The sequence below is a fragment of the Mercenaria mercenaria genome, chromosome 12 (assembly GCF_021730395.1).
Source record: "Mercenaria mercenaria strain notata chromosome 12, MADL_Memer_1, whole genome shotgun sequence".
In the NCBI taxonomy this organism is placed as follows: Eukaryota; Metazoa; Mollusca; class Bivalvia; order Venerida; family Veneridae; genus Mercenaria; species Mercenaria mercenaria.
The window spans coordinates 33,328,968-33,355,687 of NC_069372.1; the positions used below are offsets into that span (position 1 = coordinate 33,328,968).

General features: G+C 34.8%; 1 protein-coding gene across 1 annotated transcript; it reads left to right on the plus strand.

The window, feature by feature from the left end:
• The first annotated feature begins 1,440 nt into the window (after positions 1–1,440).
• Positions 1,441–26,436, plus strand: LOC123534695 (uncharacterized). The gene is made up of 21 exons (XM_053520506.1): positions 1,441–1,531; positions 2,729–3,639; positions 4,487–4,592; positions 5,074–5,104; positions 5,823–5,939; positions 6,227–6,359; positions 6,538–6,603; positions 8,475–8,550; positions 9,180–9,224; positions 12,018–12,057; positions 13,206–13,264; positions 13,372–13,445; positions 14,796–14,906; positions 18,043–18,089; positions 18,361–18,565; positions 21,308–21,375; positions 21,744–21,788; positions 22,062–22,173; positions 22,759–22,908; positions 23,739–23,938; positions 24,428–26,436. The coding sequence occupies exons 2-21, from the start codon at positions 3,124–3,126 to the stop codon at positions 24,717–24,719; spliced, it is 2,493 nt and encodes an 830-aa protein (XP_053376481.1). The 5' UTR covers positions 1,441–1,531; positions 2,729–3,123; the 3' UTR covers positions 24,720–26,436.
• The last annotated feature ends 284 nt before the right edge of the window (positions 26,437–26,720 follow it).

Sequence of the window (26,720 nt, forward strand, 5' to 3'; positions counted from 1 at the left end):
TATCCGCTACGGTATTAAGTATGCCTTGCCCTTGACAGCTTATTTAATTATTTTTTCTTGTTTTTCATTCAACAGAGACTTGCTGACACAAATGTAAAACTAGCCCTATCTCAAAAGTGTAATGAAGAGCTGTACATCATTGGAACATTTAGGTATAGACCTACACCAATGTACTATATAAAGGCTCATCGGTAGTGTTGAAAATAAATCAAATTAAAGTCTCAGTCACACTACACCGTATAGCGTTAACGGACGTCCAACGTATAACAAAATCTTTAATCCGTTCGTGTCCGTTCGCATGCGTTTCTTTTCCGTTTCTCATAAGGCGCCTGCGCTCCTTGTCCGGTTTCCATCCGGTGGAAGGTTTCGAGCATGTTCAAAATTTAGAACGTACACCACCGGACAAAGTTGTCCGTTAGATGTACGGTAGCAATGCGCTGATATGCGTTTTGTTCGTTACTCGTGTGTTTCCTATTATGTACTTGTCCGGTTCGCCTCCGTTCCTGTACGGTGGACCTGATTCACGGCCGGACTACTACTTGACATGCAACGGATGTAACGTATGTTCAATGGACGATAACAGACAAGAACGTTTTGTCAGTTTCTCATGCGTTGCGCTTACGTTTTACGCGATACCGTTAATTGAACGTTGTTCGTCCTGTATATGTGCGTTAATCTTACGGTCATTGTGCGTTTTATGCGCCCCATACACCGATCGCGAGAGCACCGAGCAGCAGCGGGGGATGCCTTTCGTCACCGGGTAACTTTCTGCCGCAATATTTCTATACGTTTGGCGTTCACTGGGTGGTAATAGAACCATCAGCGTGTATATATGGTAGTCTAATACACCTTTGTGCAACTTTACTTAGATCTACTACAGCTTTATACCAAAAATATAAAGCCATAACATAAATTAACGTACCAGTAATGTTTGCCACCAGTTTCCGGTAATTTCATGGCATTTTGAAATTATATTTGTACAGTATGCTATACAGTTTAAATAGCATTTCATTTTCAAATTGATGAGAAAATAAGAGAAACAATTACGAGATATTCATCATATTAAAGGGAAGTGATTCTGAAGTTTTGGTAACTGGGCCCATATCACACGTTATCTTGTTACGCTGAATGTTTATACAAAATTGTTTTAAATATTCATGCAAGTAAAAAACAGTTACAGGTGACTTAAACTAGTTTACAGGTATGACATGGTATAAATAAATGACCAAATGTGCCAAGTAATATTTAGGTATCTTGACGGATAGCAGAAGACAGGACAGTTGGCAATCAAATATTATTGTCCTAACGGCCTTCTTTAATTAAACAAGGTTAAAAAATCATGAAAACGTGAGAACTATTTTTTATGACATTGCCTACTTGAAGGACGCTGTGGATCAAGTATATAAAGATATCAATAACAAAACCACACCGACCAATTCAGAATTTGGATGTTGATAGGGACGTACGCGTTTGGCTGCAAATATTTGCTGCGATAACTAAATAAATGAAAGCAAGGAAGTGAAAATGATAGGTAAATTACTGAAATCACACTATAGAAAGCGTATAATGAACTGGAGCTGTTGTAATTTAGTTTAAAAATGTGATTGACGCGCCTTTACAACTTTTTTCTCTCTTGGTGTGTTAAAAGGTACTCATCTTCTGATCTACAAAATTATAATCAACAAAATGTGTCCAAGTTAATTAATGTAATCGTGCTTTCACATAAAATCAAAAACTGACTTTTTACTCAGTTTTTAGAACGATGATTTTGCATCGAAACATATTTTATTATCTAAAACGGTAAGAGAGATTTATTTTTTTTCCTTTGAACTAATATGGAGAACGTGGGTGATGGAAACAGGATCTTGCAACAGATCACGTGTTTCACAAAATTTTCCACATGCGTAGTTCAACTTCAACTTCAATTCTGATACAAGATCCACCGGGACCGCGATCGGAACAAGTTAGTTCTGTTGACTGAACAAAAGATATGAATGATTCGTAAAAGTAATTCTAGTGAATGTAAATGCTAAAATATTACTTAAATAATTAAGAGTAAGTGGTGAAATTCATTTCGAAAATGATTTATTTAGTTTTTTTTCCGTCTCTTGAGAACTGCAATTCAAATTCTAAACTCATATCATAAAACCTCTTCCGTAAGCTTAGCTTGCTCGCTCTTGTTTTGATATTTGATAAGTAGGTTAATGAAATTTGTAAAAAGTAAATTGAATAATACCATAATATAAATGACATACATATTAATAATTGTATGATGTGTTAGTAAAAAATCTGTTGAATGTCTATCAAATCTTCATGCTGTAACCTGAGCTTACGCTGTTTGAACTCTCTTTAAGAGTATCATTTTATTTTTTTCTCTCAACTGTTTCGAGCACTTTTTGTGCAAAAACAAAAAAAAAAAAAAAAAAAAAAACTTGTTGGTGGTAGGTACTACGTGACGTAATTAAGTGTTCTATAAAGGAAAATGCCTTTAAGAAAGTAGATTTGTCCAAACAATATACTGTGTAATATTTTTACGTCAGATCGGATAATATCAATGTGTTGTTTTGAAAACATTCAAGTAAAATGGAAATTTATTTACTCATGAGATATAATTGTTTTTCCTAATGCAACTTTATGACATTTCATTGCATTACATTAAAACATATTACGATAAATGAAAAATCAATAATTAATAATTAGCCAATAATATGATATTATTTATATATAGAGTTAACGAAACAAATAAAATGTGCTGCCTATTTAAAAGGACTCAATCCGTGAATTACAATCAGGAAATCGGGTCTACAGATACGGATAATCTGTTAATTTATCTTCAAGTTAACATTTTACAGTGATTATTTTGATTGTAATTATAATGCTTTAGACAATCCGTATATAATGGAGTTGTTATAAACATAGCAGTGGTCACTGTTCCAAAATGTTTGACAATTTCACACTTATAAATTGCGTCTATTGTGGTTTTATTCCGTCTGTTTCAGGATTAAACATGTTCAAACTTTTTAAATCAATCTATTTGTAATTAGAGAATGTAAGGAGGCGTAAAGCAAAAATATAAGTGTGATTAATAAGGTGATAAAAAGGCGAAATAACCAAACGACAACAATGACAACAGTAAGGAAAAGAATCGGTGGTGGATGGAAAACTGTTCAAATGGCGAAGACAGACGGACAAGATTCTGGGATCTGGTCCCAAGAACAAACAGATGGAGGAAAACATAAACAAGTGTTAAAACATTCTACATTAAAAAATAATTTGCAATTACAGTCCGATCTAAAAAACGAAAAAGAAAGTGATGCTACATTTGAAAGTGATGAATTAGAAAGCTCAAGTGAAAACAAAGGATATAAAGTTTCAAACGAAGAGATGGAATACAAACTCCAGTTAGATTCTCTAACTACTGAAAAATCTAATGGTCAAAATGAAGGGGCAAGTGTTATGGTTGAAAGTCAAAGAGAAATAGAAAGGAAAGCAATCATTGGGGATGAAGCTTTTGAGAAAGATGTTATAGAAACCATTCATGACGAAGGTAGCTCACTTTATTCACCAGAAACTGGATCTTCAGTGTCATCGCTGGCGTTTGGCAATTCAAAAAGCACTCCGAGAGATAATAATACAAAGGTAAAACCTGAAAGATAATTTCCTGTAGCAGATGTTGCTGATTGCTAGAGTAATTATTGTCTAGTATTCTAAAATGAATATTTCGTACTATATTGTAATATTAAGTAACACATGCAATTTACACATCACTTGAATCAACGCGTGGTCCAAAACCAACATATATTTTGTTTATTGATATTAAACTGATCTAGAAATTACTCTAAAACTCTATAATGCATAGTCTTACAACACTTACATCTGGAAAAGTGTAAGGAATGTTATTATAACTCGATTTTCGGTAATACATGCTAAAGAAAAATACAACAAATTTGGACAAATGCTCTAACCATTTTAAAAGAGAAACTTAATTTGCGAATGGAATGTTATCAGTTTCAGAAAATGTAAGCACAAAAACAACTTTTACGTGTAATAATTTTGGTTTTGCCATTTTTCAGTGGGAAAATTTGTTTTTGGTTATAGATTTGACATTCTTATTTTTGTTTCAAAAGACGTTTTAAAATTTCAAAAATATGCTACTAGATCTACCAACCTATGAGACTTTACTTAAAAATAATTTAATAGTCTTTATCTGGATCGTTCGCAATTATGCTACAATTCACACTAAAAAAAATATCGGACTCATTAGATCACACAGAAGCTATAGAAAAGACATAATTTTAAGCTACATAAGCAAAATGTATTATACAATAAAGTTTTTTCTTCAACTGTCAAAACTATGTATTTTTTTCAAATATAAATTCTATGATTGATGTTTTTATTTTCGCAAACTAAGTTTAAACAGAGAAACACTTATATTTAACATATCAATTTCTAAATAGTTAGAGAGTTCTATTTGTGTTGTTTGTAGCTAGATTCGTTCGCCAACTATTCCGACTACCCAATTCTGAAGAGAGTACAAGACAATGTTATTGGTCATGACCTTGTGATTAATACACCATACGGACATAGAAAAGGTGAGCTTTTGTCTCCTCCGCAAATAGTAAAGAAGTGGTTTAGATTTTTTTTGTTAGTATTTCATATAAATATTAAGTGGAGACAAACATATTATTAAGTGACATCCTTGTAAAACGATCAAAACGTCTGTAAAATATATGGAAAAAATCTTCAGTGCGTTAGCCGCGCGGTAAAATTGTGTAATTGGAAAGTGTTGGTCTTGGACTTTATACTGTTTCAAAGATGTTAACTTAAATATTAAGGACCGGTTTATGATTTATATACAAGCATAAAATTATCTGTCTAAAGAAATATTTCCCTTTCATTTATTTAAAAAAATGTATACTTAATAATTTTGATAAATCGACATAACTATACATTTTAACAATGCATTGCTCCACAATGTGAAACATAGATCTTCTTCTTTCCTCCACAAATAACGATTTTTCTATTACATCCTTATGATTATTGTCAATATACATGTCTGTCTCTACATTTCAGTGACATATTGCGATTATACTGCCTCCGGACGGTACGTTTGAACTTTTTTATTTTAGAACTGGGTTTCATTAAATTTCATAAGAATAAGTTAGATTTGTATCATTTAATATTACGACAGGCACAGTGACATTTAATATGGACGTTAAATGCATTGATGGAAAGCGTAGGTCTAGTGGTCAATATGTCGGCCGCTCAACCCGGGAGATCGTGAGTTTGAGTCCTACTGGGGTCATGGCATCACCTTATATGACAGCAGCACTGGTTTTCCAGGAAGCGGACTCAAGTGTGGTTCAAATAATCTTGGTGCTTTTATCAAAATAGAGCTAAAACAAATTAGTATGAAAGAAAGATATTGACTGTTATTTTAGGAAACATCGTTTTCTTAAAATGTTTATTTGAGCCGCGCCATGAGAAAACCAACATAGTGGCTTTGCGACCAGTATGGATCCAAACCAGTCTGCGCATCCGCGCAGTCTGTTCAGGATCCATACTGTTCGCTAACGGTTTCTCTAATTGCAATAGGGTTTGAAAGCTGGTCTGGATCCATGCTGGTCGCAAACGCACTATGTTGGTTTTCTCATGGCGCGGTTCATTTATTGAAAAGATGATATCGAGTTACTGTACAAAATAGTTCGTATATATTCTATAATCTTGTACTATTCATTGGTATGCATATACTTATGAATAATAGATGAGGCACTTCTAAAATAATTGTAATGCAAAATATATTTCTATCTATTCTGTTATAGATGTTTGTCGTTTATAGAAGATTTTATCCGAGTTAACGTATTTCCAACATACGCTAACACTCACTCAACAACGGGACACAATGCACGGCAAACAGGGAAATACAGGGAGGAAGCCAGGTAACGAGTCCTCTGTTTTCACAAATAAACGCAATTCAATTTATATAAATTGTATAAAAAAAAATATTTGAATATTTGTTCAAGATTTGATAGAAACTTTTCTAGAATGTGTTTCGTATAAAATGCAAGCCTAATCTACGCATGTTATAAAAACACAAGAAATAAGAACTAATGGAAGACCATTTTTGTTCCATTCTGTTTCTAGCTTTTGTCAAAAAGAAAATCAATTCCATATATTTAACCTAAATCTTCTTTAAAATACTACGCACGTTTACATTTATTTTCAGAACCATTATTAAGCGAAGTGTTAATGCAAACAAGGACGATGTGGTTATATTCACCGGAAGTGGTGCCACAGCGGGCATGCATAAAGTGGCTTGGGCTTTGAGAATGAATAATCCAAGAATTGCAGCAGACACGGTAAAATTTTGTTTCTGAAAATTTGAAGAAAAAGTGTACTATATAGTATGTTTCCAAAAAAAAAAGTCCCCAAAGTCTGAGAAAGTTTGTGCTTTTATGCGAGGGAACGAAAGTCTTTTATGTAGTGTCTGTAAGTGAGCTAGTTCTGAAATGTTGACAGCTCTTCTGTTGTTTTCAGGCTGTGTTTATAGGGCCATACGAACATCACTCTAACATCCTACTTTGGAGAGAATTTGGTGCAAAGGTGAGTTTTGCTCTTTTCTTTTTTTTTGGATAGGATTTAGTCCCATCTCTAAAATTAACGTAATAATTGGTCACTTTTCAGCTTTGATAGTAGACCAAAACCCGGTGTCATTGTTAACATTTTAGCAGGCACATTTCAAAAGCCAGAAGGAGCCTCATCACATACTAGAATATTCCCCCTTGACAGACTTGAACCGAAACCACGACCAGGAGCAATCGTTTATCGTTGTCATTATGGTTTTATCCTTACCATCTTGATCTTAATCAGCTGCATTTAAATCTATTTATAGATCTATATCTAAAGCAATTAAATTTAATTGGCATTATGATTGAAGAGCATTAATAATTCCATTGACTGAAAATATTTTTGTGTTATTCAACTTCCTTATATGATAAACAAATCAAAACAAAAGAAAATATAAACTTTAACATCATTATTTACGATGTTTCAGTTCTTTGATAAATACGAAAAATAGACGTTTTGACGGGCTACTTTTCCACCATTTATACATATTATGATTGACTTTAATGGGAATTTCCAATATAGGGTTTAAGGAATTTTGCAAACACTTAAAAAAAAACAATAAAAAGATTCTCAATAAGATTAAATCATTAAATTCCTGCTACCATCTAATTTTTGTTTCTCATACATAAATATGTTCTAGTTTATGTTCATACTGCAAAACCAAAATACAAAAAATGTAGAAACAGCTAAACATACCTTTTTATTCGTGTTCAAAAATTTATAATTTTTTGAAAAATATAAAACATTTGATGAGAGATTGGTGTGAACTAGATTTAAATATACAAGAAAACATTTCATTCTTTTTTTTTTCATAATTTACGATGTTAAATATAGCTTTAAAGGAGAATACCTTATTCTTTATTGCTTAAGTATTATAATCTGTGAATCAGCATTTAAAGTTAATTGTGCAGAGCATCATAGTACCGTATGATTTTGCCGAAATCACATGACAGATCTATACTTGCCATTTAGATGGCATTTTCATAATGAAATGATAGATAAAGCTATACAGTAGTAAATACATTTTCTGTATGTTGTACATAAAATTAACAATCTTTTGAGAGCTGTAACACATAGCCAGGTCAAATTAAAAAAAAAGAATTACTAGCCTTATGCTCTTAAATGACCTATAAACCACCAAAAACACCAAGAAAAGTAGGGGTCATTTATCTTCTAAGAGGGATTTCTTGTCTGATAGGTCAACACTATGGGATGTCTTTCAAACTGACAGCTAAAATGTGGGTATGGACACATCAGTAATAAAGGTTTGCTTACATTTGCAAAAAACTCTCATTGAAAATGCTACTAAAATGTCCAGTATAGGTCCACAAAGAAATAAAAACAGGAACTGGCTTACGTAAAACATGAAAATGCCACTTTAACTGGGAAACAATTAAGGACTTTTTCTTTCCGCTATTATCCGACAAGCCCGGAAGTGTTGCTTGATTACCTATTTCTATAACAGAATTTATAATTGAAACATAGGTGATACATCGCCACAGTTTTAATCGGTTTCCATTTTGTAGATGATTTTACAGAGTGTTTTACTGAAATATTTTTCTCGCATCATACGTGATACCCACTTCTCTTTAATTTTAATCAGTACTGATAAAATTTGTCAAGAAAATATAGATTTAAGACTTTTGAAATGAGTCCTGTTGTGTACTGCAAAAACATGAAATTTCTCAATGTAATATTTAGAATAAGGAAGACCGTCTATATAGTATGCGTATACCTATACAAGCAGTGAATAAAAGGCAAAGAAACAGAAATCAAAATATCCGCTGCCGGGTAATGTAAATTATTTGTGATCGAGTCATGTTAATGAAAAGAAATTCACACTTCAGGTGGTACGAATTCGTCATGACAACAAGAGTGGAATGATAGACATAGAACATTTCAGAGATGAACTGAAGGTAAAATAAAACAACTTACACGTACATTGATTTTTTTATAGAATTAAAATCAGAAAAAATAAGGTAACTAGGTACAAAAGGATTATATTTAAGACTGGGGGAAATGTCTTGGACGGTCAGTTTTAATATTTCTAATTAATTTTACGATTCTTTGTGACCCGTCCTAAGTAATAATATAAATACTTATGAAATGTTAAGGTTATTATAGTTGTCAGTCAAGCCGTAAGTAATGGTAAAATATACAAAACATAACTACAGTAGTGTTAAGCAAACGAAAAAACATAACTACAATAGTGTTAAGCAAAATAATTGCTTATAAACCATGAAATCAGCTTGGATTTGACTGGCTCTTTCTAATAAGTGGATTTCTCTAAAACAAATCACACGTATAGTTCAATTTATTTTGATTTAGATTTTGGACAGAGGGGAAATCTACACTGTATATTAGAAGTCTGTACACTATGATATTTTAAAGTATGATTTTCTCCTCTCTCTCTTTCTGTACTAATCTTCACGACGCCTGGTGAATTTGCCAATTGTATTATTACAGTTGGAAGGAAAAGTAACGCCCCTGGTGTTCATTACAGCAGCGAGTAACGTCACGGCATATCAGACGTTGATCAATATCCACACTAGCACACCAGAATGGTGCATTGGTGATATTTGATTACGCAGGAGGAGGTAAGTTGTATATCTATCTATCTATTTATACTGCAGCGCTCCTCTCTGCGAGTATTATGTCCCCCTGGTGATACTTTATTACCTAAGAGGAGGCAAGTTGTATATCCCCCTGGTGATACTTTATTACTTAAGAGAAGGCAAGTTGTATATCCCCCTGGTGATACTTTATTACCTAAGAGAAGGCAAGTTGTATATCCCCCTGGTGATACTTTATTACTTAAGAGAAGGCAAGTTGTATATCCCCCTGGTGATAATTTATTACCTAAGAGAAGGCAAGTTGTATATCACCCTCGGTGATACCTTATTACTTAAGAGAAGGTAAATTGTATTTCAATCAACCTTAAGAGAAGGTAAGCTGTTTATCCCCCTGGTAATATTTGATAACTTAAAAGAAGGTAAGCTGTTTATCACCCTTGGTGATACTTTATTACTTAAGAGAAGGTAAGCTGTATATCCCCTGGTAATACTGGATAACTTAAAAGAAGGTAAGCTGTATATCACCCTTGGCGATACTTAATTTCTTCCCCCCCCCCCCACCTTTATTACTTAAGAGAAGGCAAGTTGTATTTCAACCTCGGTGATACTTTATTACTAAAGAGAGGGTAAGTTGTATTTCAATCAACCTTAAGAGAAGGTAAGCTGTTTATCCCCCTGGTAATATTTGATAACTTAAAAGAAGGTAAGCGGTATATCACCCTTGGTGATACTTTATTACTTAAGAGAAGGTAAGCTGTATATCCCCTGGTAATATTTGATAACTTAAAAGAAGGTAAGCTATATATCACCCTTGGTGATACTTAATTTCTTAAGAGAAGGTAAGCTGTATATCCCCCCTGGTAATATTTGATAACTTAAAAGAAGGTAAGCTGTATATCACCCTCGGTGATACTTTATTACTTAAGAGAAGGTAAGTTGTATTTCAACCTCGGTGATACTTGATTACTTAAGGTAAGTTGTATATCACCCTCGGTGATACTTTATTACTTAAGAGAAGGTAAGTTGTATATCACCCTCGATGATACTTTACTACTTAAAAGGAGATAAGTTGTATATCACCCTCGGTGATATTTGATTACTTTAGAGAAGGTAAGTTGTTTCACTATCGGTGATATTTGATTACTTAAAAGAAAATAAATTGTATATCACCCTCGGTGATACTTTATTAGTTAAAAGGAGATAAGTTGTATATCACCCTCGGTGATATTTGATTACTTTAGAGAAGGTAAGTTGTATCATCATCGGTGATATCTGATTACTTAAGAGAAGGTAAGTTGTATATCACCCTCGGTGATATTTGATTACTAAATTAGAGAAGGTAAGTTGTATCACCATCGGTGATATTTGATTACTTAAGAGAAGGTAAGTGGTATCACCATCGGTGATATTTGATTACTTAACGAAAGGTAAGTTGTATACTGTCATTTTAACTTTCAGTTTTATTAGGGTTGGCTTGACCGTAAGTGAATCCTTATATTTTTAAGCAGATGCTGAACATTTCACATCTATCTGTCAAACTTGTTTCGCTACATTACAGTTTGGGTCTCTCACCCACAGTGACGTGGGACAAGTAATTCGAAGTAATTTAGTTTTTTGGCTACATGTAGTAAATTCAACTGTAAAAAGGTAATCTTACAAACTCCCTCTCATTAAACCTGTGCATTGCTACATCAAATTATTTGAGAACCAATGATAGTTGAAGATCCAGTGCATCCATAGAAAGGCGTAAATAGAAAGTTTTGTGTCCTCATTAACTAATGCAAGCAGAACAATCAAATTATTACTGATTTCATTGGAAAATATAAACTACGCAATCTCAGAGAGTCAGAGTTGACACCCTCATCCGTGTGGGTTCGACACCTGACTTTGGATATAGAATTCTTTATGTAAGGAAACCATCTCTAGCTGGCTTACGGAAGGCTGATGGTGTCCGCCCACACCTGAAACAATGCCTTGATGGGCGCTTGAGGTCTCTCCACCATAAAGAGCTTGAAAATCGCCGTATGACCGTATGACCTAAATAGTATCGGTGTGACTCTACCCCCCCCCCCCCCCCCCCCCCAAGAAAAAACAACAACAAATAATCCGAGCTGACCCGGCTGTTTTGCTAGTTCGAGTTAAAATGCAGTACAACATAATGGTTCCGTTATTGCATAATATCTACACATGGATATCTCGCTTAAATATCTTAGAATCGGAAATGACTCAATCCAGAACACGAAGTTCATACAAAGACGTTGGTATTCCGTTTTCGCAACATGCTTCGCTTTAAATTTGTTTAAGGTTATATACCAGCAACGCAGTCAAGGGGTTAGTACCATTGCGGAGTTTGTAGAACTAAATGCATTAAGAGTTCACATACTAGTAGTTATCTGGGAATCAGATAGTATCCAGTCTACAACAAGCCTTTCAAGCCCCTGTGCACAAATTGTGGTATTAGAAAGGCGCTCTTATCAAGCATTCCCTTGTTAATACTTCCAGGTTACAAGCAGTACAGCCAAATGATTAGTATAATTAGGTAAACTTATTTTACTTTGTAGGTAGCAAAACACAAAATACAGTCTTCCAGTTTTCACCATGGACACCCCAGACTATTACAACATATGATCTGAGAACCCAGCAGTGGGTGTTGACAACTATTTTGAGACAATATCTTAAACTCTGCGATTTTAACCTAAGATGTGGTCTTTACCACGAAGATTTTCTCTCCATAGTAACTAAGTAAAACATGTAGATTTTTGGTTTTGCTGACGAGGTTTAATAGCTATTTACGGGATGTTTTTTTCTTCGTTTCAGGTCCCTACCTCAAGATCGATATGAACCCATCAAAGTTAGGGTAAAATTTCATTTGTTAATTTACTTTATGTCAGGTGTTTACCACTCGCATTTTCAATCTAAATATATGACGATAATCTTTTGCATCACAGATTAATTTTTAATGAAGGAAATGTCAAAATTAGCCGCATATTTCTAGGTCAAAGATCCGTCACACTGTAGACAGAAATCCGTGACTTACAAAAAAGTATCGTCATGACATTTGTGACATTCCGGACACAAAATGGCAATAAGGTTTATTTTGTTTTTTACATAATCCGTTCAGTGATAGTCAATTGTATTAGGCAAAATAACACTAAATTATCAAACATTTGTCAAATATTGAACAGAAATATCAATACCTATCTTCGTTTCCAATGGCGGCAAATAACATAGAATTCGTTCTGAAATCCTAGATATTTTGCCCGTCAAAAATCATTTCTCCCCTAGACGTGATGTTGTGTGAACATTCTTGAACTGTGTGTGAATTGGAAAGGCCATTTTGAATCCGTCTTTATATTGTACTGTTTAATTGACCTGTCAAAACAGGATTCTGGCTTTCATGTTAATCCTATATAGGCGTGAACAGAATATAATGAAAGCCGGGAACATGTTTTGACAGTTCAGATTGTACAATATAAATTGGGAATACTGAATTTGTTTATTTGTTTATTTATAAACATTGAGTTTAGCGCCATTTCTTAACAGTATTTCAGTTATGAAACTAACCAGTGCTCCCTAATTCTGTACCAGTACGTAGTACCTATTCTCCGCAGGTAGTAGCCAGCTTCTTGAATCAAAACTGCAGGACTAATGATTTCGGATTCAGTGTCTTTCATCAAATCGTCGCGAAGAACATATGCCTCGCCCGGGGATTGAACTCACGATTCTATGATCCGTAGATCTACACTCTCCCTACTGAGAAAAGTTTCGCCGTAAACTGTAGGAAGGAGGCGGATGTAGCGTGTTCTTATAGTTAGGCTGTAGTGTTAGTACTAGAACTAATATAAAACAAACAAAATAGCAAATAGGTAATGGAAATGCAAAATGCACTTGTCTCAAGCATTTGTCCGTACCATACAGACACGTATATAACGTTAATGCTTAATTGTTTTATGCGAAACCAGTTACATATTTCAAAACTTTAATATGATTTTCTATGTGTTTTAGATATAAAGACGCTGTCATTGTCAGTCCTCACAAATTTGTCGGCGGTCCAGGAACACCAGGTAACTATAACACTGATTCTTGCGTTTTTGTTTCAAACTACATGAACTGTTACCCAGATTGAAAGACATTTAAATATAATTCAAACGTTGTCAATTTTATATTTTAGGAGTGGTTATAGCAAAGAAATGGATATTTAGGAACATGGTTCCAGACAGAGTTGGCGGAGGCACAGTCAGATTTGTAAGTCACTGGCTTATAATATGTATTTAGTATGTAATAGTTTGTTAATATTGATGTTTTTCAAGGATTAAAATAGTAAAAGGGCATGAAGATCTCTATTCAGAAGTTGTTGAAATAGTTAAAACACATTAAAACAGACCCTATGGTTGAAAATCGAGAAGTTCCGATTTTTACTCGACTATTCAAAGAAAAGTGAGAGCTTTTCTAATCACACCGGCTTTGGCGTCGTCATCACAGCTGAAGGCAATATACACATTAGTAACCATTGCATGTATTCGACAGAAAAGACTTCCTGCTCATCAAAATATACATACATAACACAAAGATGTCATAACAAAGATGAATTTATTTGCAAATTGAGACCCTTTCATTTAGCTGAAACTTCAGACAAGGTTGCTGGTTTGATATGTGTGAGCGTCATCATCACCATGGCATTTTTTTCAAATAGTCTTATTCGCAGGGACTAACAGGAGGAATGGTAGAATGAAGAGTAAAGTAGAGGTTTGATGTCGATAAATATCTTGATTTTTACTGTTACAAAAGTTTAAAACCGAGACATAAATTGTATCGACATAAAACCGGTACCTTGCACGTCATCCAATCAATCCCCTTGCTACCTACAGTCCTTGGGTTATTGACAACTCTTATTGTTACTTGTAGTCCTGAAAATTAATAGTTTTTCTCTTCAATACATGTATCCGTTTTAAATAATTGTGTCTCCCCATTTCACGGGAGAGAAGTTGTTTTTTGCCCTCACTGTTTGACAACCCGTCAATCCGTTTGTCTATCCATCCTACTTACCTTGTCTGCGCTCCTTTTCAAACACTCCTGACAGGATTTCAAAATTAAATTTAGAGTGATGACGTACGAAGCCTTGTTGTATCGTAGACCCGGTCCAACCCGCTTGGATTATTTTTGTCGCAGATATGACCCCTTAACCTTTAGCCTGCTGGCGGCATGTGGTTTTGCCTTTGCGGTCAGTGCAGACCAATATCTGCCTGCACGTCTGTGCAGACTGATCATGGTCTGCACTGTTCACTATTAAGTCAGTAAATTTTCAGTAAACACCTCTTTGAATAATAAGTCACTTAGTGATGCTGCCCAAATTGAATGACTGGACCAGTCCATTTTAGAAATTTAGCATGGTAAAGGTTAAAGATGATTGTTAAAACATTTGTAGAAATGCCTTTTTAATTAAACGTGAGTTAAGTTTGCTCCTACGTTTATAAGAATTAATGTTTGTTAATACATTTTGAGAAAAGGTAAGTTAAACACATTAACGTCGATTTGTTATTTCAGTAGATAGTGAATTACAAAATGAATATCATAGATAAACCTTGATGCATTTAGGTTACAAGGGAGCAACATGCTTATGTGGGAAACATTGAGGAGCGAGAAGAAGGTGGTACGCCTGCTATCATAGAATCAATTAGAGCGGGCATTGTGTTTCAACTAAAACAGGTAAAAAGTTTTATAATTATTATATTGATAATTTCAATCTCAAGTTTATTATTAAAACTGAATATTTTAATACTTCAAAGAAATAATATCACTCGTCTGTTTTCATTAAAGTTAAAGCATTTTTAATGTTATATCGTAATATCTAACCGATAATGCTTGTTTTGTATGACTATTCTTTAAAGTATAAAAAATAAAATGTTATCCCTATTTCATGTATCATTATTCTGGAATTGTCTGTTACTAAAACAACAACAAAAAACAAAGAAAAAAAAACACAAAAAACAAACAACAACAACAAAACAGTAGAAATAATATTTGAGATAAGTTTGATAAAGTTTCTAGTAGCATTTACCTTTTTCCAAGTTTCCAAGCATTAGATCAAAATTTAACTCGAGTTTTTTCGACCAGATATGTTCTGTTTTTCAGCAATTTCGCCAAGGCATTTATTCCAACTGAATCTTAAGATCTTTAGACTGCCCAAAAGTCAGTTCTATAAATATGTAATACTCGATACTATGGAATGATATTTAGGTAAATATTACACAATGCCTGCTGACTGTTAAAATTTAATCACTGACACTCCAATTGTGCTTACTAGTATAGTAATCCTGCATGCTGGCACCTTTAACACGCTTGTTGACAATGATACCACGCTTGTTGACAATGATACCATGCCTGCTGACAATGATACCATGCGTGCTTGAAGTTTCAACTTTTTTGCTGCTTAGACCCTGATGTCTATATCATAATTTCATTTGGCAAAATGACAGTGCCGTGTACCGTATTGGAATTTTTCAACATGTTATGGTTATACTGGTTAATCTGTAATGCATCCAAGAACAAAATTCACGAAGTGATCAACCAGTAAGGAAAATGTAATCAGGCACTAGGCAAAATAGGAGTAAGCATAATGTAATTTCAAAAGTATATGTCACATTTTGATAACAGGGGGCGCAGTGTTCAAGTGGTCGTGTTTGTCCGTACTTTGAATAATTATTTGCCGGAAAGATTATCGAGGATATCCGAATATGTATAGAGATCTAACAATAGTTACTTCCCCTTTTTACAAATCGCCATTTGTCTTAACTTTATTATCCCCCGCCGATGAAATCGGGAGGGGGTATTGAAATGGCATTGTCCGTCCGTCAGTCCGTCCGTCCGCAGCCATTACTCAGTAACTAGCAGGTAGAATTTCATGAAACTTGAAATAACATGAACCAACATACTGCGATGATGCCCGTCAAGATTTTTTTTAGATTTGTCAATTTCCCTTAGAGTTATTGCCCTTGATTTAATGAAAAATGCCCAAAAATGTCCGTCCGCAGCCATTTCTCAGTAACCATCAGGTAGAATTTCATAAAACTTGACATAAACATACATCAGCATACTGCGATGATGCCCGTCAAATTTTTTTTTCGGATTGGTCAATTTTCCTTAGATTTATTGCCCTTGATTTAATGAAAAATCTACATCTGCAGCCATTTCTCAGTAACAAGCTGGTAGAATTTCATGAAACTTGAAATAATACGAACCAACATACTTTGATGACGCCGTTCATATTTTTTTTTCAACTGGTCAATTTTCCTTAGAGTTATTGCCCTTTAATTGTTTAAAAATCTACAGATTTGTACATAACAAACCAACCCTTTGGTAGAATTTCATTAAACTTCTTTCATTCTTTTCCATGAATATTAAGAATAAACATGTGAAGTTTTGTACCCACACCTGGTCACCACCTTGCCTTGGTCACACACCCTCCCCCTCTCAACCCCCCCTCCCCACCACAAAAAAATCATTTTTTTTTTTCAAACCTTCCATGAATATTTATTAGCATGCAGAGTTGTACCATTCCCCTACATCACTCTCCACTCGGTCTTGCCCACCACTCCAATCATACGTCCCCATCCCCCACCCATTTTTAATTTTTTTTAATTTTTAATTTTCCATCAATATTTATAATCAACAGGTGAAATTTTGCACCCTCACCCGGTCACCCCCACTGCCCCCCCCCCCCCCCCCCCCAAAAAAAGGCATCAATATTTATAATCAACAGGGAAATTTTGCACCCTCACCCGGTCACCCCCACTTCCCCCCCCCCCCCCCCCCCCCCCCCCCCCCAAAAAAAAAAAGGCATTCATTTTCTGTTAAAATGATTTTAACGAAATTTATTTGCTTTCTATAGTAACATCCTTAACTTTTTGCCAGAAATATTTTTTTGCCATTCCTCACCTCAAGCCCTTTCGGCGGGGGATACCAAGATACCAATTCATCGAATTTGCTTGTTTATTTTTAATGTTGCGTTTATTTACAAGTGACGTGTTATATAAATGGAAGACTTACAGTTTGAAATTCCTGAGATTTCACAAATTAAACTGGCTGTTAAGGACAGAATTTTGCAGATTGCTAATAATGTGTTAAACTGTCATTTTGAACATGTAGAATATGAACTTGAGTCAGTGATGACTGTTTTGACACTGTTTAGCCAAGAGCTAATTAAAATCCGTTATAGGCCGGATATTCCCGTTACCTTTCGTGAAAACTACAAACTTGCGCCCCCTGGTATCAAAATGTGACGTGCAATGTTGCACTTTGCATTATGCCTACTTTCAACTTGCTTAGTGGCTGATTGCATCTTTCATATTGTGTGGTCACATCGTGTATTTTCTTCTGTGAGCATTGTAACTGTGCAATGTTGCTTATATACAGTCCCGGCATGTTGAAATATTCCAATACGGTACACGGCACTGTCATTTTGCCAAATGAAATTATGATATAGACATCAGGGTCTAAGCAGCAAAGAAGTTGCAACTTCCAGCACGCATGGTATCATTGTCAGCAAGCAAGGTATCATTGTCAACAAGCGTGGTATCATTGTCAACAAGCGTGTTAAAGGTGCCAGCATGCATGATTACTATACCAGTAAGCACAATGGGAGTGTCAGTGAGTAAATTGTAACAGTCAGCAGGCATTGTGTAATATTTACCTAAATATCATTCCATACGATACTTCAGCATAATTTTCATACGGTCGAGTATACAACCTCAAAATATAATTTTTACATTTTGGTCCTTATAGTTGCCTAACAAAAACAGTAGATGTATCAACGTTTAAGTGATTTTGTTTTTACATTGTCTAGGAAATTGGTACTGACCTAATCCATGCCAGAGAGAAAATAATGGTCAAGTAAGTAATAGTTTGTACATGTGTGTGCTCAAATCAAATAAAAAAATAAGTACTCGCAGATCGATGATTTTATTGAGAAGAGACGGCTTAAATCATTGTCAGTTTATATTTTCTGAAGGATTCTTTGAGATTTTAAATATAAGCGTATACAAACGTTACAGTATAGATTTTCTTACTTAAAATGTAAAAAGTATAACTACGTTGAGAAACAATCAAAGACTGCATTGTTGTCAAGGTGCATTTGCCAATATGATTGCCTTATTTTTATCAGGCGAGCTTTTGCAGTATGGGAGGAGAACCCGTCAATCTTCGTGCTAGGGAGTCACACTGCGGACCGAATTCCTATCTTCTCCTTTCTTACCATCCATCAAGAAACCGGCCGTCTCATCCATCACAACTTTATATCAGCTTTGCTCAGTGACCTGTATGGTATTCAGGCACGTGGAGGCTGTGCATGCGCAGGTCCCTATGCTCAGGTGAGATAGCTATTCTAAACAAACGTTCTTTAGGATGGCCAACCTACGTGACTTTGTACAAATTACTCGATTCAGGTAACATTTTTGCTGATATATTTTCATTTTATGAAGGATTTCAACAAGATCAAAAGCGTCGAAGACAGGAAATCTGCTTTCCTCGGCAAAAAGCATCTGCTTTACGTTTTCAATACTTTCTTCAAACACTTCGCCCAAATCTCAGTGTGCACTTTATCTATCATATTTGGTTCGTGGCAAAATACAATTGGATCTCTATAAAATTAGAAAATTAAAAGGAACACAATGAGAAAGAAATAACTAATTAAATCTAAACAGACTGTAACAACAACAGAGGAATGAAACATTTTCAAATTGTATAACAGGTACAGTTGTACAAAATTATGTTTACATACAGTATTTAGTTTGTTTAAAATAATTGAATAAAACATTTATATTTAGTAACTGTACTCAGGTATGACCGATATTAAACCATTTTATTTTACCATAAGATATATATTGCTTAGCTAATAAGATTTAAAACAAAATAGATATATTATTTTCAACCGAATTATGAAATAAAAAATGGAACCGAGTGCATGAAAACATCACATACGAAAACAGTAGTGACATTACACATTTGTTCGGTGCCGTCGTCCGTACTATAATTGTTTGATATGATCGCGTTACTTTGTGTCTACACAAAACAATAATTTCATTGCCAATTATGGAGTACGCTAGCCCAGTGTTAACAACAGCTCATGATAAATGTGTGAAAGAGTTCAGCAAGGTACAGAGGTATGCCATGTTACAAGCCACAGGATGTATGAAGTCAACTAGTAACAGCATGCTTGAAATACTGACAAACACTACCACACAATAGATATTCATTTAAAGCCGTACTCCCGTCCTACCTTTTAACCTTAAATTGTCACTGAAAAAACATGAAAATCCTGACTATGAACAGAGACGCCTGTCAAAATAAGAGTCTATTTTATATAAAATTCTATATGAAATACCAGTGGTTTTGCATGCTAAAGTGTGGCACGTGGAACTGTTATCTATTGTAATCATGGGTTGCATACACACAAAAGAATTTAAATAGCCGCGGAGCAGGCTTTAAGACTGAGAGAGGCGCAAGAAGTGGTACCCATAACTGGGAAGCATGAAAATGATCCACTGTATGCTGACTTCGCCCAATTTTTAGGAAATACTAGAGTGGCTGGAAAATGACATACAACCTTTGAGCTTTTAATGTCCAGAAATAGTGAGTTCAGAACAAATTTTGATTTAGAAAATATTGAAAAGGAATTCAAATGTACAAGAGACCTTATTGGCTTATGCAGAACACCTGGTAAACTCAATTTAGAAGAACTAAAGAATACCAAGGAAACACAGGAGAAGAACATTAAGGAACTGTTGAGCACCTATCAAAGAGACACACTTGATGGATCAGCAATGGGAAATCCAGTACCAACAGGTGCATGGGCAGTCATTTTCTTTGATGGACCAAACTGTGATCCTATTATGCTGAAAAAACCCTATAAATAAGGCCAGCAATAACTTTCATGGAGACCAGATGGGCTTGCAGTTAGCACTTGATTTTATCCAGAATGTAAATGCATTGGAAAGAAAGCCAATCCATATATTCACAGATTGCCAAGCAGCACTTACATCAGTTTTTGGGTCAGACATACCAACATGCAAGATTGCTCTCACACTTAATATAAGAGAAATAGCTTCAAAAATTAGAGAAAGAGGTTATGAGCTCATTGTACACTGGATTCCTGGACATATGGGTATCAAGGGGAATGAATTGGCTGACAAAATGGCAAAAGAAGCAGCTATAGATACACAGGAGTTGGAGGAAGAAATTAGTGGGCTTATTGACAAGAATGAGGCAATTAACAGCATGAAAGAAAGAGCTAAAGAGAAATGGCAGAGACAGTATGATATGGATTAAGATACCATCAGAACAAGTGACTTCTTTGAAAGAGTAGGAATGAGGAATTGTACTTCTGATGTAGACAGACAGACATTCACTGCTTTTAATAGGTTGATCAGTGGTCACAGCAGGCTGAATGCTCACTTGGCTAAATTTGATGAGAAGATATCAGAAGATAGTGATAACTGTAAATGCAGAGAAGACATTGATCACTACCTGTTCTACTGTAAGCGTTATGAGTCGCAAAGAGAGATTATGGAGAAAGTTATTGAAGACTCACTCAGATCTGAAAGCAACATAGGTGTCATAGATCAAAATTTATTGCTAGGGGACCGAGAAGTAAGCAAAAGTGTGACATCAGTAATAACTACAGCAGTCTTAGACTACATAAGAGACACGTGGAGATTCCAGGAGGTTAATATATACGGTCCACACCACACAATTGTTTTTATTGAACTGTAAGTACAAGTGTTTTAAGTACAGAAGAGTACAGCACAATAACGGGAATTAGTCAATACAGCACGGGTTTAGGTTCATGTATTTTAGCATTTGAGACCACCCCTTGGGTAAATTTTCATTTTGGAAATTACACCCAACAGACCCATATTATTCATAACATACACACGAGCCTTACTTGGGGTTTAAAATTCTTCATGTGATAAATTCATCCAACTGGTTTACGGGAGGTCGGCGATTCTACCCAGATGCCCGACCATGATGAAATAATTCCTGGTCTTTCTCCGCCATGAAATAATTGATAATTTTTGTGTCAATTATTGATGAAGAAATGACTTCTTTTTCAGGATTTAATGGGCGTATCAGAGACAACTGCTAAGAAGTATATGTTCTTCCTGTCAGAGAAACCGAACTGGTAAGGGTTTACAATTTCATAAAGTACCTTTCGGTCCAATTTTCGAAGTTACTATTTGGATTTTTTTAAAGAAATGATTTTATTCTATATTCTGTTAATCAAAAGAAATATCTTCTCTTAAAATCTAACTAAAATAACGACACGTGACGTCGTGCACTATATTTTTGCTATAAAAATGTTTCTTGTTCAGTCATATATGAGTAGTTGACTGAAATGGAAGGAAAACATCAAGGGATAAATGATCTTAGCAATGTAAGAGTTGCAAGAAGTAATATTTGCCTGAAAAGGAAGGCAGCAGGTAAGAACAGATTGTAAGTTGTAACAAAGTAATTATATGTATAAATACTATTTTTAATTCTGTTTTACAGGAAAGAACATCATGGTGGGTCACATTCTACACTGGAAGTCATGAAGTAAGTTACACAGAGATGTGTGTGTTACTTTTCGAACACCTCTCATATTTAAAAGTCAATATTCTTGCCTCTCCTCCAATTTTAAATAGTCCATCAGTATTGTAATATTAGAAAGAAGAGTGTCAAAGGAATATATTGTGAAAATGAGTTTCCCTTTTCTTTAATCCATAACCAGTTTTGCAATTTTTTGCTATTGTTTTAATTTTTAATTGTAAAACACTAAACTGTAAATATTAAAACGCTTATTTTTAATGTACGACTTGTATATTTTAGACCAGGTTTTACAAGGATCAATTTGTCGTACTTCATGGATGACGAAACCACAGACTTCATCATCAAAGCTGTGGACATGGTCACTAGATATGGATGGAAACTTTTACCTCAGGTTAGCTTGCCATGCAAAAACATTGTCTGTATCAGTGTTTTTATTAATAGCAAAAATTGATGTATCTGGTCGTAAATTTTAACTGTAATCGCTAAGGTAATCGATTTTGTAACTGCCGAAGTATTGAAGGCTTGTAACAGCAAACGTAAAATGAAACAGTTACAATCAGTTACAATAGAAATGTAACTTGAACTCTCTGCTAATAGCGGCGATGTTAGAGACTGGCTTTGTCACATTGTGTTTAATACGATGTACTAACATTTCTAGAAAACCTAATAATTAAAGGTAATATTCGAGAATATGTGAGCCGCACCATGAGAAAACCAACATAGTGCGTTTGCGAAGAGCAAGGATCCAGACCAGCCTGCGCATCAGCGCAGTCTGGTCAGGATCCATGCTGTTCGCTAATGGTTTCTCTAATTGCAATAGGCTTTGAAAGCAAACAACATGGATCCTGGCCAGACTGCGCGGATGCGCAGGCTGGTCTGGATCCATGCTGGTCGCAAACGCAATATGTTGGTTTTCACATGGTGCGGCTCATGTAATATTTTCCTAAACTAATCTGAACGTTTCACTTTTCGACAGTACTCATTTGATGTAGAATCGGGATCATGGCACCACAAATCCTTTGCCAATACAACGGCAGCAGGACTGATGAGTCTCCATCATGCACTTGCAGACGAAGGTCAAGGTCAAACTCGTAAAGATAAGGCGCAACGAAGTCCATCATACAAGGTAATTGTGATATACACAACCATTCTTGCATACTTTTCCACCGGATTCATTCATGTATTAACGGGAGAAAAAGTATGTACAAACAATTCAAGTCATGTGCTGTTGGTGTCTGTTATTCATTTTTTCAATTGCTGTGTCAGGGCCGAATATTTATTCCTATGCAAATGTTCACAAGAAAGCAAACATCAAGTGTCTGTGTCCTTTTACAAATAAGTCTCATATTTTATGGTGTAAAAGTTCAGTACTGATAACACTGTTTTGCTACATTATTTACAACCTAACCGTAATGCTATTCCTCACCATTCCTAACTCAACGCATCCATCCCACCTGTTTTTATTCTCTCAAACGTCAGTCAAAAATAAAGGCATTTTACAGGGACGATTATATGCACTTGTTTATCGAAAGTATGTCAATGGCTTGGGGAAGTTTATTATTTCTCACAAAGTTCATTTCCAGTTGAGAAGTAGCTTAACTCTGTCGTACAATAACTCGTGTACAAATTTATTTTTATTCTGTTATTATGTTTTTCCGTTTTTACTTAATTACGAACCGCTAAACTATTGTTTATGTTATACTTATAATAATGAAATTTAAAATCACCATTCAAAAACATTGAATGCATACTGATTTCAAAATATGACGACCATTACCCACAACCAAAAATGTTACCGGATCCGTCACGTAATCACCTACCAAAAGAGTACATTTAGTCTCTGGGTGATGTTTCATGCAAGAATAGTAACTATTTTTTGGTAAGAAAAATGAAATTTCATTTTTTTCTCGCTGCAGTTGATTGTATGCATAAACTTTATTTTGTTCCTTCTCTCAGGAAATATTAGAGAACGCGACAGAGGCGTACAAAGCAGCTGACAATGCCTACACTAGGTCTAGGATATCGTCTGCATCGCTTGTATTGCGGGAACATTTACCAAAAGAAAAACGTGGACTCAAGTGGTTCCTGACACCGCACGAGGCAGTAAACATTTTAACGGACTCGGACAAGACGTATCTTAATAAGAAACCATACAGGTGGAGCTCTTATGATTGTTATACTGCTTAGTCTAACCCTTACTCTGTTAAATTTCTATAATGAACTTGTCCATCTTTCAATTTGGACATTACCATAAACTGTTAAAAGGGGTTGTTTAACAAAACAGATTCTGACAGAATTGCAAACGGTGCAGATCATGATCAGACTGCACGGACGTGCCGGCTTACCTTGGTCTGCACTGGTTGCAAAAGCAGAATTATTTGCCGCCAGCAGGCTTGGGTTAAGAGTTTGAATTTTTATTATCGTTTGTGATCTGCAGCAGAAGTGGAAGTTTAAAGAGCATCTTCAAATGAGTTCCAAAATTAATGAGGCTTATCAAATTTGATAAGTTCAATAAACAAAACCTTCTATTTTACAAAACGCAGTTTTAAATCGTTCATAAAGTTTAATCAATTAAAATGTCTTCTTCCATTATGCGTATTTTTCCATGCGGCACTAATGAAATTTCGCTGATCGTTGACTTTCAGGTTGCCATTTAAGCTCCAGAAACCTTCATTTATGTCTGACCAGAGGACAGAGAGCGCTGATGAATCCTCTGTGACATTGCCAAGGATCAGGCAACATCGAGCAAACGGACGCATTTCGTTTCCTAAAGATCACAAACGTGTTTATCGGGACGCCGAAGAGTTGTATCTGCCACCAGTTCAGACAACGGTAGATGGAATGAACGCGAGAAAACACGAGAACATGCCATACGAAGAAAAGGTTATTGATGTATATGCCACACCAAGACGATCAAAGAAAAGTTCGGGACATTGATATATATTTGAAAATCGAGCAAATATTAGAAAAAAGAAAGACATTTCAGAGACACAAGAAGAAGCCTGTTAATCTTGTGTGGATGAACGTATTTGAAATTTGACATGTGGGAAGAATACCATGTATAAATGATGAAAATGATATCTAAATCTACATATGGTACTATTATTAATAACTCTATGGCAGTTTTAGAATCTGCAAAACTAAACTGCACAGAATGATCAGTTAATTCAATGAAAAGAAACTTATAAATCAAGCATGCCTTATTGCTATAGTTGGTAAAGTCTTAGCATGTATTGTAAATAGGAATGTTTTATTTATCAACTTTGCAGGTTACACAACATTTACATTAATTTAACAGGGGATTGGTATACGATATAACATTACTTATTACAGTTTTAATGCTTTATGGAGTCCAATTTGTTTCGTGCGTTAAGTCAGCTTCTTTTGTGAGCATGTAGTTCTATACCAAGTGTTTGTACGGTATCATCTTAAAATTGTAGATGTATGTACAATGATAGAGAATGTAACTCTTCTTCAGGTGACGGTCATTTTCAGTTTGTTTATAAATGACAATATTACGTCACCACTGCATATATTCAGTTTGAAACTATGAAAGAACGATACTGCGGTGTTGAAAAAGTCAAAATATAAAAAAAACTCCGATGATGATTTATTTCGTACTTTCATGATCGTAATTTTGGTTTTTCACCATCGTAGTTTCGTGTTTTCATCATCGTTTTTTTTTCTCAAGTTTTTGCCTTCGTAGTTTCGTTATTTCGACTTTTCAACATCAACATCTCGGCATCGTTCCTTCGTTGTTTCGTGCTCAAAATATGCGGCGATGGTCCTAACAGGATAGCATACAATACGAAAGTTGTCACAAGCTGTGATTTAAGTTATAAAGCCTGAACATGTAGCAGTGGTTTATTTGTTCTTACGCAATTTATAAATAATTATATGTAACGTTTTTCTATCTCAGCCAACGTAACGGCTGTTATTTTCGTATTGTTACAGCCGCTATTCTTATGCAAGAATGCAAGATAAAAAATTGTATTTCGTAACTCAGCTTCAATACTTGCCTTTTCAATTTGAAGGAAAATATTTTTGTATTTTTGATCAATTCGAAACATGATTCATTTATTGTGTTTACATTATTCGACATTTTTTTGTCTTGAAATGAAAAGAAAACAAGAAAAAACAAGAACTTTGTTTCATTTAGGTGTTCATAACTCCCGCTGTATATTTTCATGACACGAAGCGAAGCAAAAATAGTAACACATGAAATACATTGTTTTTACTAAACTAGATTTTTAGTCAACGACTCGCGTGAAGGAAACAAATTACGTACTGGAACTACAAGACAATTAATTTACATCCATTTTCATGTTGTTGGTTTTTGTGTTTGCTTAACACGTGTCATGAACGGTCAAAGTAATTCAGTGGAAGAGAAAATATGGAGTAATTTGATTTTCATTTGAAAATATCCTTTCAGTTTTTCATCACTTTGAAGTCCTTTCATTTATGAGTTGTGTGTGTATTATTTGCGAGAGGTTTCAAATGTGCAATGTCTGTTATCAGTTCGACGTCTTTCAATTATTTTTTTAATTTAAAAGTTAATTGCTCAATATGTATACGTCTGTTGTGTGTTATGATGTATGATATATATTTATTCCAAACTGTTATCTAAATAAAATATTTTACTTTATGATATTAATTGACTGATTGTTAAATTGGTAACCCTGGTTGTATTTGTTTTCGGAAGTAATTTTATTGTACAAAGGACGTTCGTAGCTGACTGGGTGAGGTTGTTGATCCAATTGCCAATATTACCCGTTTTGGCCCGAGTCTCTCCAGATATGTAATTTTGTGAAAGGAAACCACTAAGTTAGTTTAAAGAAAAGTTATAGGCTCAACACCACTAAATCCGGCTGCTCTTTATTTCATATAAAATCCACTTAATTTATAACGATTTTAAGACATTTTCTAGCGTATCAGATT